The sequence below is a fragment of the Anolis sagrei genome, chromosome 4, assembly GCF_037176765.1.
Source record: "Anolis sagrei isolate rAnoSag1 chromosome 4, rAnoSag1.mat, whole genome shotgun sequence".
Classification (NCBI taxonomy): Eukaryota; Metazoa; Chordata; class Lepidosauria; order Squamata; family Dactyloidae; genus Anolis; species Anolis sagrei.
Genome location: NC_090024.1, coordinates 2925009 through 2939504, shown reverse-complemented (window position 1 = coordinate 2939504; position 14496 = coordinate 2925009). Strand labels below are relative to the sequence as shown.

Genomic DNA, 14496 nt, shown 5'->3' with positions numbered 1-14496 from the left:
AGTTCACCTACAATCAAAGGGCATTCTGAACTCCACCAATGATGGAACTGAACCAAACTTGGCACACGACTCCCATGACCAACAGAAAACACTAGAAGGATTTGGTGGAATAGAATCTTGACATTTGGGAGTTGTAGTTGCTGGGATTTATAGTTCATCTACAAACAAAGAGCTTTCTGAACCCTACCAACAATTGAATTGGGCCAAACTTCCCACACAGAATCTTCATGACCAACAGAAAATACTGTGTTTTCTGCTGGTCTTTGGTGACCCCTCTTACACCCCCTTGCGACCTCTCCAGGGGTCTCGACCCCCAGGTTGAGAAACACTGTCTTAACTGGTTCATGTGTTGTTATCAGATAGTAATATCATATGTTCTCATTCCCCACATTGATCCATGTGTAAGATATCATCATCATCATCACTGCAGGTAAACATCAGCCATGCTCACCTTCAAGACAACCGGCACCAGGCTTTTCCAATGACAGAGGGAAAACTCCCGGAGGTGGGAAAACCTGGAAAGAAAAACAGGGACTAAATGATTCCAAATGGGATTTTGGCCTGCATCAATAGGAGCCTAGCGTCTAGGTCCAGGGAAGTCATGCTCCCCATGCTCTTTTCTGCCTTGGTTAGACCACACCTGGAATATTGTGTCCAATTCTTGGCACCACAATTGAAGAGAGGTATTGACAAGCTGGAATGTGTCCAGAGGAGGGCGACTCAAATGACCAAGGGTCTGGAGAACAAGCCCTATGAGGAGCGGCTTAAAGAGCTGGGTAGGTTTAACCTGAAGAAAAGAAGACTGTTTTCCTCTTCCCTGGAGACTAGGACACAATGGAGCAATGGCTTCGAACTATAAGAAAGGAGATTCCACCTGAACATGAGGAAGAACTTCCTGACTGTGAGAACTGTTCAGCAGTGGAACTCTCTGCCCCAAAGTGTGGTGGAGGCTCCTTCTTTGGTGGCTTTTAAACAGAGACCGGATGACTATCTGTTGGGCGTGCTTTGAACACAATTATAGAATCATAGAATCCTAGAGTTGGAAGAGACCTCATGGGCCATCCAGTCCAACCCAATTCTGCCAAGAAGCAGGAATGTGAACAGGGAGGGGGCCGATCTAATTTCTGTGGGAAGGGCGTTCCACAGCCGAGGGGGCACCACTGAGAAGGCCCTGTCTCTCGTCCCCACCAACCGTACTTGTTATGCAGGCGGGACCGAGAGCAGGGCCTCCCCAGATGATCTTAACGTCCTAGCTGGTTCATAGGAGGAGATACGTTCAGACAGGTAAGTTGGGCCAGAACCGTTTACGGCAATGGTTCTCAACCTGGGCTCCCCAGAAGTTTTTGGCCTACAACTTCCAGAAATCCCAGCCACTTTACCAGCTGTTAGGATTTCTGGGAACTGAAGGCCAAAAACATCTGGAGACCCCAGGTTGAGAATCACTGGCTTAGGGCTTTATAGGCTAATGCCAGCACTTTGAATTGTGCCCGGTAGCAAACTGGCAGCCAGTGGAGTTGGCACAACAGAGGAGTGGTATGCTCCCTGCACTCCGCTCCTGTTAGTAACCTGGCTGCTGAGCGTTGGACCATTTGAAGCTTCCGGGCAGTCTTCAAAGGCAACCCCGCATAGAGAGCATTGCAGTAGTCTATACGGGACGTAACCAGAGTGTGGACTACCGTGGCCAAGTCAGACTTCCCAAGGTATGGGCGCAGCTGGCGCACAAGTTTTAACTGTGCAAATGCTCCCCTGGTCACCGCTAATGTCCCTGTATCCCTGCTCCCACCCGCTCTAGTTATGATGTCGAATTATGAGGAATACAAGAGTCTGGAGGACATGGCAGGCCTGGTTTGATCCACAGGCCTTGACACATGTGCTCTAGATCGAGGGAAATAAGAGTCTATCAAAGGTTTGGATTGTGGATATTTTCATGGCAGATTGGGGTTGGGCAGGATGGCCCTTGTGGTCTCGTCCAAGTCGATGGGTCTGTGATTCCAACAATAACATTGCAAGGAGCAAGACATAACCTCACCTGTTGGGGACCAGCCACTCCAAGGTGCCAAGGACTCTCTTCTCCGCTGCAGGAGGAAGCCGTTTCCCTGGAGCCACCCAGCAGTGGCCGATGGACACCTTCTGCCACAGGACAGGGTTGGAGGCTGCTCCGTACCACAGCCGGCACACACGGGACATCCTAAATAATAATAATAATAGATAATAAGGATTACTTGGAGGAAAAATAACATCTTGCCAGTAGAACAAAAAGGCAATAAAAGGGGGCACGAAAGATCAGCTTCTAATTGACAAAATGATACTGGAGAATTACAAAAGCAACAAAACAAACCTCTATACAACTAGGATTGATTACAAAAAAAGTAATTGACTCACTGCCACACTGTTGGATTATCAGATGTCTAGATGTCATCGGGGTTTGTGAAAATATTAGAAAGTTCACCAAAAATGCAATGAAACAATGGAAAACTGAGTTGCTCGTGGGCAACGAAAGCTATGGAAGTGGGTTGTTGTAGGTTTTTCCGGGCTATATGGCCATGTTCTAGAGGCATTCTCTCCTGACGTTTCGTCTGCATCTATGGCAAGCATCCTCAGAGGTAGTGAGGTCTGTTGGAACTAGGAAAAAAGAGTTTATATATCTGTGGAATGACCAGGGTGAGACAAAGGACTCTTGTCTGCTGGAGCTAGGTGTGAATGTTTCAACTGACCACCTTAATTAGCATTTGATGGCTTGGCAGTGCCTGGGGGAATCTTTTGTTGAGAGGTGATTAGATGTGCCTGATTGTTTCCTCTCTGTTGTTTTGCTGTTGTAATTTTAGAGTTTTTTTTAATATTGGTAGCCAGATTTTGTTCATTTTCATGGTTTCCTCCACATACTTATGGATTTCAATGGCTTCTCTGTGTAGTCTGACATAGTGCCCAGACACACATCAAGGAACATGAAAGGCACTGCAGACTACTTCAGCCAGAGAAGTCAGCCATAGCAGAGCACCTGAGGAACCAACCTGGACACAGCATATTATTCGAAAACACAGAAATGCTGGGCCACTCTCACAACCGCCATGCCACATTGTTGGATTATCAGATGTCTAGATGTCATCGGGGTTTGTGAAAATATTAGAAAGTTCACCAAAAATGCAATGAAACAATGGAAAACTGAGTTGCTCGTGGGCAACGAAAGCTATGGAACTGTTAACATCAAGAGAGACATTTTCCAAGGCGACTCACTGTCACCACTGCTGTTCATCATTACACTGATCCCACTGTCAGTAATTCTACAGAAAACAAACCTTGGCTACCAAACAGCAAGAAATTCACCAAAAATTCCCACTTACTGTACATGGATGATCTAAAGCTTTACGGAAAATTAGAAACAGCAATATTTTTTTATATTCTTTATATTCTTGTTCTAAAGGCACTCCGCCTCTTTTTTCAAAGTTCCATTTGTTGTTACACTATTATTATTATTATTATTATTATTATTATTATTGACACAAAAACACAGTATGTCACAGCAAACGAGATCTCTATGCTGGATATTGTGTCACAAAATCACAAGTACTGTCCCCGATGTTATTTAACATCTACATCAGTGGTTCTCAACCTGGGGGTCGGGACCCCTGAAGGGGTCGTGAGGGGGTGTCAGAGGGGTCACCAAAGACCATCACCGACAGTATTTTCTGTTGGTCATGGGAGTTCTGTGTGGGAAGTTTGGCCTAATTCTATTGTTGGTAGGCTTCAGAATGCTCTTTGGTAGTAGGTGAACTATAAATCCCAGCAACTACAACTCCCAAATGTCAAGGTCTATTTTCCCCGAACTCCATCAGTGTTCACATTTGGGCATATTGAATATTCGTGCCAATCCAGATCCATCATTGTTTGAGTCCACAGTGCTCTCTGGATGTAAGCGAACTACAACTCTAAAACCAAGGTCAATGCCCACCAAACCCTTCCAGTATTTTCTGTTGGTCATGGGAGTTCTGTGTGCCAAGTTTGGTTCAAGTTCATTGCTGGTGGAGTTCAGAATGCTCTTTGAATGTAGGTGAACTATAAATCCCAGCAACTACAACTCCCAAATGACAAAATCAATCCTCCCATCCCAACCCCACCAGTATTCAAATTTGGGCATATTGGGTATTTGTGCCAAATTTGTTTGGTCCAGTGAATGAGAATACATCCTGCATATCAGATATTTACATAACGATTCATAACAGTAGCAAAATTACAATTATGAAGTAGCAACGAAAATAATTAATGGTTGGGGGCCACCACAACATGAGGAACTGTATTAAGGGGTCGCGGCATTAGAAACGTTGAGAACCATTGATCTACATGAAGCCGCTGGGGGAGATCATCCGGAGTTTCAGACTGAGGTGTTATCTCTACGCAGATGACGTCCAAATCTATCACTCCTTCCCACCTGTTACTAAGGAGGCTGTCCAGACCTTGAACCGGTGCTTGGCTGCTGTGTCGGACTGGATGAGCAAATTGAAATTGAATCCAGACAAAACAGAGGACCTCCTGGTCAGTCGAAAGGCCGAACAGGGCATAGGGTTACAGCCTGTGTTAGACGGGGTCACACTCCCCCTGAAGACGCAGGTTCGCAGCTTGGGAGTGATCTTGGATTCATCGTTGAGCCTGGAAGCCCAGGTCTCGGCGGTGGCCGGGAGAGCTTTCGCACAGTTAAAGCTTGTGTGCCAGTTGCGCCCGTACCTTGGGAAGTCTGACTTGGCCACGGTGGTCCACGTTCTGGTTACATCCCGAATAGATTACTGCAACACACTCTACGTGGGGTTGCCTTTGAAGACTGTTCGGAGACTTCAACTAGTCCAACGGGCAGCAGCCAAATTACTCACCGGAGCGCCATACAAGAAGCACACCACCCCCCTGCTGCGCCAGCTCCACTGCCTGCCGGTCCACCTCTGAGCACAATTCAAAGTGCTGGTCTTAGAATCATAGAATCATAGAATCAAAGAGTTGGAAGAGACCTCATGGGCCATCCAGTCCAACCCCCTGCTGCCAAGAAGCAGGAATTGCATTCAAATCACCCCTGACAAATGGCCATCCATTATGGTCTTGGCCTATAAAACCCTATACGGCCCCGGCCCTGCTTACTTATCCAAACGTATCTCTCTCTACATTCCTCCTCGTAAGTTAAGATCTACTGGGGAGGCCTTGCTCTTGGTCCCACCAGCGTCTAAAACGCATCTGGTTGGGACAAGGGACAGGGCCTTCTCGGTGGTGACCCCCCGCTTATGGAATTCGCTCCCCAGCGAGATTAGATCGGCGTCTTCCCTCCTTACTTTATCCGAACGTATCTCTCTCTACATTCCTCCTCGTAAGTTAAGATCTACTGGGGAGGCCCTGCTCTTGGTCCCACCAGCGTCTCAAACGCATCTGGTTGGGACGACGGACAGCGCCTTCTCGGTGGTGACCCCCCGCTTATGGAATTCGCTCCCCAGCCAGAGTAGATTGGCATCCTCCTGCCTTACTTTTAGGAAAAAAACTAAAGATGTGGTTTTGGAACCAGGCCTTTGGCTAATGGGCACTTTAGCAGCTCTAGATGGGTTGGGGATCAGCTGGTTTTCCCTGTAGTAGGCAGTAAGAGCACCTAGAGCTTCGGAGAGCTTCTGTTCTACCATCTCAAAGCTCCCTGCTTGAGCGGTAATGGCACGATCATCAGCATAGATGAAACTCTCTGTCCCTTCTGGCAGTGGCTGGTCATTTGTGTAGATGTTGAACATGGATGGAGCAAGCACGCTCCCCGGAGGCAGGCCGTTCTTCTGTTTCCGCCATCTGCTTCTCTAGCCCTGGAACTCAACAAAGAAGCTCCTGTTTTGTAGCAGGCTTCCTATGATATATGCTGTGCTCTGCCTTGAGTCCCCTTCGGGGTGAGAAGGGCGGAATATAAATGTTTAAAATAAATAAATAAATAAATAAATTTTATTATCCCGCTTTTCTGACATGGGTGGGACTCAAAGTGGCAAACAAATGGTTAAAGCAGAAATTACATGATACAAGAGCACAACATACCTGTTTCGACAGGCCTTTGATTGTTGATATTGCTGTTTTTAAATTGTTTTAAACTGTTTTTAAATTGTGTTAGATTTTAGTCATTCTTGTAAGCCTCTCCGAGCCCCAGGGGAGTGGCAACAAGTTAAACATGAGCCAACAATGTGATGTGGCGGCAAAAAAAGCCAATGGTATTTTGGCCTGCATCAAGAGGAGCATAGTGTCTAGATTCAGGGAAGTCATGCTCCCCATGCTCTATTCCGCCTTGGTTAGACCACACCTGGAATATTGTGTCCAATTCTGGGCACCACAATTCAAGAGAGATATTGACAAGCTGGAATGTGTCCAGAGGAGGGCGACTAAAATGATCAAGGGTCTGGAGAACAAGCCTGAAGAAGAGAAGGCTGAGAGGAGATATTATAGCCATGTATAAATATGTGAGAGGAAGCCACAGGGAGGTGGAGGGAGCAAGCTTGTTTTCCGCTTCCTTGGAGACTAGGATGCAAGGGAACCATGGCTTCAAACTACAAGAGAGGAGATTCCATCTGAACATGAGGAAGAACTTCCTGACTGTGAGAGCCGTTCAGCAGTGGAACTCTCTGCCCCGGAGTGTGGTGGAGGCTCCTTCTTTGGAAGCTTTTAAGCAGAGGCTGGATGGCCATCTGTCAGGGGTGATTTGAATGCAATATTCCTGCTTCTTGGCAGAATGGGGTTGGGCTGGATGGCCCAGGAGGTCTCTTCCAACTCTTTGATTCTATGATTCTAAGATTCTAAGTTTGAATAATAAATAAATAAACAAACAAACAAACATCATTCCCTCCACCAAAACAAATAAACAATAAGCAAAAACATATTGCATAAACTATATAAAACAAGCTTAATAACTGATGCCATTTATAGCTGTAGGTAAATAATCTCCGTGTACCTGCAGAGGAAGGGCACCGCTCCATCAGATGCTACGGCCACATGGAAGATTTGCACCAGGATCTCCACGGGGAGGTGTTCTCCCCAGGAACTTCCATTAGCTGACTGGGAGGCAACTGGGAGCGCATCTCTGCCCTCTCCTGGAACGCCAACACTCCCCGGTTGCTTTGCTAGAGACCCTCTTTGGGCGGCTTTCCTTCTATTTGCGGCCCGTTTCGTTGGACTTTTCTGCTGCTTCTTCTGCTTGGCCTTCCCCTTCTTCCTCTTGGAGGTCTTCCGAAGGGTCCGCTCGGGGGCTTCGCCCATATTGGAGATGATCAGCAGCATGTCGTTGTCTGTCTCGTGCACAAAGTAGTGTGGGGCGGGAGTCCTGGGGGCTCGGCGGGGCTTCTTCCTCTTCTTCTCCTTGGGGGCTCGGCTGGAGGGTCCTGCGCCCCCGCTCACCTCCCTTTTCCGCTTCCGGGGGGCCCTTGGCTTTGGCTGGGAGTCTGGAGCCCCCCCACTCCCTGTGGGCTCCTCGTCCATCCTGGACCCCTTCTTCTCATTGACGGCTGGCCAGCGGGACTCTCCTGGGGAATCTGACCTAGGAGAAGGAGAGAAGGAGAGATAACATCATAAAGTTCAATAAAGTTACATGCTGGGTAGATGCAGGGAATGCTGTGGAAAGTTGTTTTGAGGTCATTTGCTTAACCAATTGCAGATCCACCTAATACAGCGGTTCTCAACCTGGGGGTCGCGACCCCCCAGGGGGTCGTTGGGCCATTTTCGGGGGGGGTCGCGAAGCTGCCTTGGTTGGCCCCGCCACGCCAAAATGGCTGCCAGCCCTTGCAATTTGGGCAAGGGAGGGCTGCCCACCCTCCGTGCCTTTCTGAGTGTGTGTTGCAATCCAGAGCAGGGAACGAGGCCCTAAGATAACTATCCACCACCCTTGGCTGTGAACAACAATCCTTTTTTATTGAAGAAAAATGGTTACAAAATAAAGGAAAAATGCAAGTCAAAAGCCACAGCAAAATCAGCAAACATGAATTTAAATGGACAAAACAAAACCAAAAGCCTCACTGTGAAATGCTGGAACCTGTTAGCAATCCACTAACCGTACTTGATATCCTAGAAATCTTCCCAAACTATGGCCAGGGAACCAGGAGAACTGCCAAGGTCTTCATCATTTCTGAAACGATGCCTGAACTGAGACAGTCAGCCCAGCGTAAGGCAATTAAAATCCAAGAATTGGTTCCGTGAACCGCCCCTCTGCTTTGAAGCCATTGTTTGTATTTCTCTTAATCGGGAAGACCTTCGCAAACTGAGTGATTTACTTCTGTCTTGCCAGATCTGGCCCCTTCTATTCTCATTAGAGTTACCAGGTGCAGAAGGGAGTGAAAGGTCATGGCTTCCCTCTGAAACATTCTCAGGAACACTGGTACTTTCATTTTCCAAATCTACAGAAGTTCCTTCCTCACTAATTTCAGGAGCATTGGCATCAAAAGGTACATTTCCATTAGCATCAGTAAATATACTTTCATTAGCAACAGGAGGAACAAACAGAGAATCAGGTTCAAGTTCAAACTCAGGCTGAACCCCAACAGTGTGGAAGGGTGCGGGGGGGAGGCAGAGGGATGCGCTCACAGCCTTGCCATGAGCGCAAGCCTTCCCCCCCCCCCCCCCCGTGCACCCTTCCGAGCTCTGATGGCAGGGGAGCTATTCATCCCAGTAGCTTCCAAATGCCGTGGTCTGTTTTCCCCACACTCCACCAGTGTTCACATTGGGGCATATTGAGTATCTGTGCCAAGTTTGGTCCAGATCCATCATTGTTTGAGTCTGCAATGCTCTTTGGATGCAGGTGAACTACAACTCCAAAACTCAAGGTCAGTGCCCACCAAACCCTTCCAGTATTTTTCGTTGGTCGTGGGAGTTCTGTGTGCCAAGTTTGGTCCAATTCCATCATTGGTGGAGTTCAAAATGATTGTAGGTGAACTATAAATCCCAGCAACTACAACTCCCAAATGACATAATTCTCCCTCCAACCCCACCAATGTTCAAATTTGGGCATATTGGGTAAGGTAAGGTAAAAGTTTTCCCCTGACATTAAGTCCAGTCGTGTCCAACTCTGGGAGTTGGTGCTCAATTTCTAGGCCAAAGAGCCAATGTTGTCCATAGACACCTCCAAGGTCATGTGGCTGACATGACAGCATGGAGCGCTGTTGTTGGGTATTTGTGCCAAATTTGGTCCAGTGAATGAAAATACATCCTGCATTTCAGATATTTACATTATGATTTATAACCGTAACACAATTACAATCAGGAAGTAGCAATAATAATAATTTTATGGTTGGGGGTCACCACAACGTGAGGCCCTGTATTAAGGGGTCGCGGCATTAGGAAGGTTGAGAACCACTGACCTAATAGTAGCCTTGCCTAGCCCACATTGGATGAATTTGCTTGCAAGAAGGTCATGGGGGACTTTTTCAGAGGCCTTCCTGAAATCAAGATATACTACATCCACAGCATTCCCTATATTCACTGGCAATCATCTTGGAGAATTCTTGGAGAACGAACGGGAGAAGCCCCAGCAGATTGGAGGAGAGCAAACGTGGTCCCTCTCTATCTTCAAGAAGGAAAAAAAGGACGAACTAAACAATGACCAATGTCCGGTCAGCCTCACATCAATACCAGGCAAGATTCTGGAAAAGATCCTGAAGGAAGTGGTTTGTAAACACTTAGAAACTAATGTGGTCATCGCTTATAGTCAACACGGATTCATCAAAAAGATGTCATACCAGACTCATCTGACCTCTTTCTTCGATAGAGTTACAAGCTGGGTAGATGCGGGGAAGGCCGTGGATGGAGCGTGTCTGGATTTCAGGAAGGCCTTCAACAAGGTCCCCCATTGTTGCACCTCAGAATAGAATCACCTTGCTGAAGACACCAAACAGCACTCAGCCTGTCGTCTTTTGGTTTATTAAAAAGTAAAGGATAAAAAGTCCATAAAAGAAAAAGTAATGTTCTAAAGATCAATATAAGGAAACCCTTGAAAGCAGGATCCACAAAGGCACCAGCAAGGCAAAGTCCCATGAGAACATGACAAAGTCCTGAAACCATGAACACGAAAACTGCAAAATAAATCCAGGCCAACAAATGTAAGCCTCTTGATTGAAACGAGAAGTTGTTCTGACACTGGGATATTCTCAAACAGCCTGTTTAATACCCTTTGCAAAACATGAAGGGGTTTCTCTGACCCTTGGCCTCCCTCTTGTTAGCTATTCTTACACTCCTTCATGAACCTGGGGATCACAACCAGATACAGTGAAGACATCTGCCCTTGCGCTATGCTACTCTGCTGCTGAGTATGCATGCCCAGTGTGGAACACATCTTACCACGCTAAAACAGTGGATGTGGCTCTTAATGAGACATGCCGCATTGTCACGGGGTGTCTGCGCCCTACACCACTGGAGAAATTACACAGCTTGGCTAGTATTGCACCACCTGACATCCGCCGGGAAGTAGCAACCAATAGTGAAAGGACCAAGGCAGAGACATCTCCAGCTCATCCCCTGTTTGGGTATCAGCCAGCACGTCAACGACTTAAATCAAGACATATTTTTCTAAGATCTACAGAGACACTGTCTGAAACACCTCAGCAAGCGAGAGTCCAAAAATGGCAGGCTCAAACCCAGAATCTCAACCAATGGCTGATACCAAACGAGATACTCCCCCCTGGACACACAGAAGACTGGGCGACTTGGAAGGCGCTGAACAGACTGCGCTCTGGCACCACCAGATGCAGAGCCAACCTTCAGAAATGGGGCCACAAAGTGGAATCCACGACATGCGAGTGTGGAGAAGAGCAAACCACTGACCACCTGCTGCAATGCACTCTGAGCCCTGCCACATGCACAAGGGAGGACCTCCTTGCGGCAACACCAGAGGCACTCCAAGGGGCCAGAGACTGGTCAAAGGACATCTGATCAACTCCCAAGCTTGCAAATATTGTGTTTTGTCTGTCTGTCTGTCTGTCTGTCTGTTTGTTTTTGTTCTGTTAGAAATGTAAAACAATTGACTGGTTGCCCTGACATGACAAATAAAAACACTCCTTCAACCTTGAATTCCAAATGGTCAGCTTGATCTAAGGTTCCTGCTTCATCAAGGTCAATCTGTTTGTTAGCGCTTTCTTGCTCATTATCTGGCTGAGAACAACTGTCCTCAATTTCTGAATCAACATGCACCTGGTTAGTTTCATTATCAACAGCGTCATCCCTTGCTGTGGGAAACTGATCTTCTGCATCCTGTTCCTCATCATTTACCACAGGGACATCACTGTGAACCTGAATCCCATCATCCTCATCAGAATCATTGACACTATCACTCTGTGATTCCAGCTGAGTCACAACACCCATAACCTTCTGGCAAGGGAACTAGTTCAATGTGGGCTAAGCAAAACTATGGTTAGGTGGATCTGGAATTGGTTAAGGGAATGAACCCAGAGGGTGATTCTCCCCAAGGCTTCATCCTCTTCATCCTGGAAGGAAGTGACAAGTGGAGTGCCATCAGCAGGGTTCTGTCCTGGGCCCAGCCCTGTTCAGGATCTTTATTAATGACTTAGACCAGTGGTTCTCAACCTTCCTAATGCCGTGACCCCTTAATCCAATCCCCCGTGTTGTGGTGACCCCCAACCATAATATTGTTTTCGTTGCTACTTGATACCTGTCATTTTACTACTGTTATGAACCATAATGTAAATATCTGATATGCAGGATGCATTTTCATTCACTGGACCAAACTGGGCACAAATACCCAATACACCCAAATGTGAATGCTAGTGGGGTTGGGGGAGGATTGATTTTGTAATTTGGGAGTAGTAGTTGCTGGGATTTATAGTTCATTTATAATCAAATAGCATTCTGAACTCCACCAGCAATGGATTTGAACCAAACTTGGCTCCCATGACCAATGGAAAACACTGGAAGGGTTTGATGGGCATTGACCTTGAGTTTGGGAGTTGTAGTTCACCTATATCCAGAGAGCACTGTGGACTCATGTAATGTTGGATCTGGACCAAACTTGGCATAAATACTCAATATGCCCAAATGTGAACACTGGTGGAGTCTGGGGAAAATAGATCTTGACATTTGGGGGTTGTAGTTGCTGGGATTTATAGTTCATTACAATCAAAGAACATTCTGAACTCCACCAACGATAGAATTGGGTCAAACTTCCCACATGGAATTCCCATGACCATCAGAAAATACTGTATTTTCTTATGGTCTTTGACAACCCCTCTGACACCCCCTCGCAACCTCCTCAGGGGTCCGACCCCCAGGTTGAGAAACACTGACTTAGACGAAGGCATGATCAACAAGTTTGCAGACGGAACCAAATGGGGAGGCAGAGCCAATACTCCAGATAACAGGAGAGGAATTAAAAATGATCTTAACAGATTAGAGAGATGATTGACCAAAGCTCACAAAATGAAGTGCAACAGTGACAAATGCAAGATACTCCACTTAGGCAGAAAAATGGAAATGCAAAGATACAGAATGGGGGACGATGAGGCCTGGCTCGAGAGCAGTACGTGTGAAAAAGATCTTGGAGTCCTTGTGGATAACAAGTTAAACATGAGCCAGGAATGTGATGTGGCGGCAAAAAAAGCCAATGGGATTTTGGCCTGCATCAGTAGGAGCATAGTGTCTAGGGAAGTCATGCTCTATTCCGCTTTGGTTAGACCACACCTGGAATATTGTGTCCAATTCTGGGCACCACAATTCAAGAGAGATATTGACAAGCTGGAATGTGTCCAGAGGAGGGCGACTCAACTGATCAAGGGTCTGGAGAACAAGCCCTATGAGGAGCGGCTTAAAGAGCTGGGCATATTTAGCCAGAAGAAGAGAAGGCTGAGAGGAGATACAATGAGGGCCATGTATAAGTATGTGAGAGGAAGTCATAGGGAGGAGGAGGGAGCAAGCTTCCTTTCTGCTTCCCTGGAGACTAGGAGGCAAAGGGAACAATGGCTTCAAACTACAAGAGAGGAGATTCCATCTGAACATGAGGAAGAACTTCCTGACTGTGAGAGCCGTTCAGCAGTGGAACTCTCTGCCCCGGAGTGAGGTGGAGGCTACTTCTTTGGAAGCTTTTAAACAGGGGCTGGATGGCCATCTGTCAGGGGTGATTTGAATGCAATATTCCTGCTTCTTGGCAGAATGGGGTTAGACTGGATGGCCCAGGAGGTCTCTTCCAAGTCTAGGATTGTATGATTCTATGATTCTCAGGCTATATGGCCATGGTCTACTCTGGAGGCATTCTGACGTTTCGCCTGCATCTATGGCAAGCATCCTCAGAGGTAGTGAGGTCTGAAAGAAAGATAGTGAAGCAAGGAAGGAGAGAAATAAATAAATAATATAATATAAATAATATATTATAATATAATATAAATAAATCTAGGATTCTATGATATCAGGCTTGGGCAAGCTTGGGCCCTCCAGGTGGTTTGGACTCCAACTCCCACAATTCCTAACAGCCTACCGGCTGTTAGGAATTGTGGGAGTTGGAGTCCAAAACACCTGGAGGGAGGGCCCAAGCTTGCCCATGCCTGTAATATATCCTCCAGATGAGAATCCAAAGCCCTTAAGCATCATGTCCCCTTTAAGAGAAACCCCACTTCCGCCTTCTCTGGCCAAACAAGAGGCGGGAACTACAACTCCCAGAGTTCCACAGCATTGAGGGCTGGCGCTTAGAGCCGCAAGGGAGCCTGGGGGTTGTAGTTTGTCTCCCTGGACAAACTACAACCCCCTGAATGGCCTGTACAGGGTTGGAACCACTTCCAAAAGAGTGGGGAGGCCTCTTCCTTTGAGATTAGGCCGCGCGCGGGGTATTCTGGGAAACAAGGAAAGATGGCGGCGTTTCTCACCTGTCAGACGCGAAGGAAGGAAAGCATGGCTGCCTCTGCTTCGAGGGGCGTGGCTTCCGGGAAGAAAGGAGGCGTGGCTTTGACGACTTTCCATCTGACCAATCAGAGGCCTGGCTACTGCCTCGAGGGGCGTGGCTTACTGAAGGAAAGGGCGGGTTCTTATTATAGCCACGCCCCTCTGATCCATCAGAAACCTGACTGCTTCCTCGAGGGGCGTGGCTTAGTGAAGGAAAGGGCGGGTTCTTATTATAGCCACGCCCCTCCGACCAATCAGAAACCTGGCTGCTGTCTTGAGGGGCGTGGCTTACTGAAGGAAAGGGCGGGTTCTTATTATTATAATAAGAACCCGCCCTTTCCTTCACTAAGCCACGCCCCTCCGACCAATCAGAGGCCTGGCCTCTGCCTCGGGGGGCGTGGCTTACTGAAGGGAAGGGCGGGTTCTTATGGTAGCCACGCCCCTCTGACCAATCAGAAACCTGGCTGCTGCCTCGAGGGGCGTGGCTTACTCTAGGAAAGGGCGGGTTCTTATGATAGCCACGCCGTCTGGCCAATCAGAGGAGAAGGCCGTGACTTTGGGTTTGCCCCGCTCCCTTGCTAACACAGACCCGGCTTCTGCTTCTAGGGGCGTGGCTTCTTAAGGAAAGGGCGTGGCTTT

General features: G+C 47.4%; 1 protein-coding gene across 1 annotated transcript in view; it reads right to left on the bottom strand.

Moving 5' to 3' along the window:
* The window catches only part of FBXL6 (F-box and leucine rich repeat protein 6), a 30065-nt gene extending 16177 nt beyond the window's left edge, over window positions 1-13888 (bottom strand). Inside the window, exons 1-4 of the mRNA XM_067467213.1 lie at window positions 13842-13888; window positions 6944-7525; window positions 2030-2188; window positions 452-515 (exon numbers count right to left, since the gene is read on the bottom strand). Of these exons, the coding sequence (XP_067323314.1) occupies window positions 452-515; window positions 2030-2188; window positions 6944-7467 (747 nt within the window). The 5' untranslated portion in view covers window positions 7468-7525; window positions 13842-13888. The remainder of the gene's footprint in view (window positions 1-451; window positions 516-2029; window positions 2189-6943; window positions 7526-13841) is intronic.
* Between the last annotated feature and the right edge of the window lie 608 nt (window positions 13889-14496).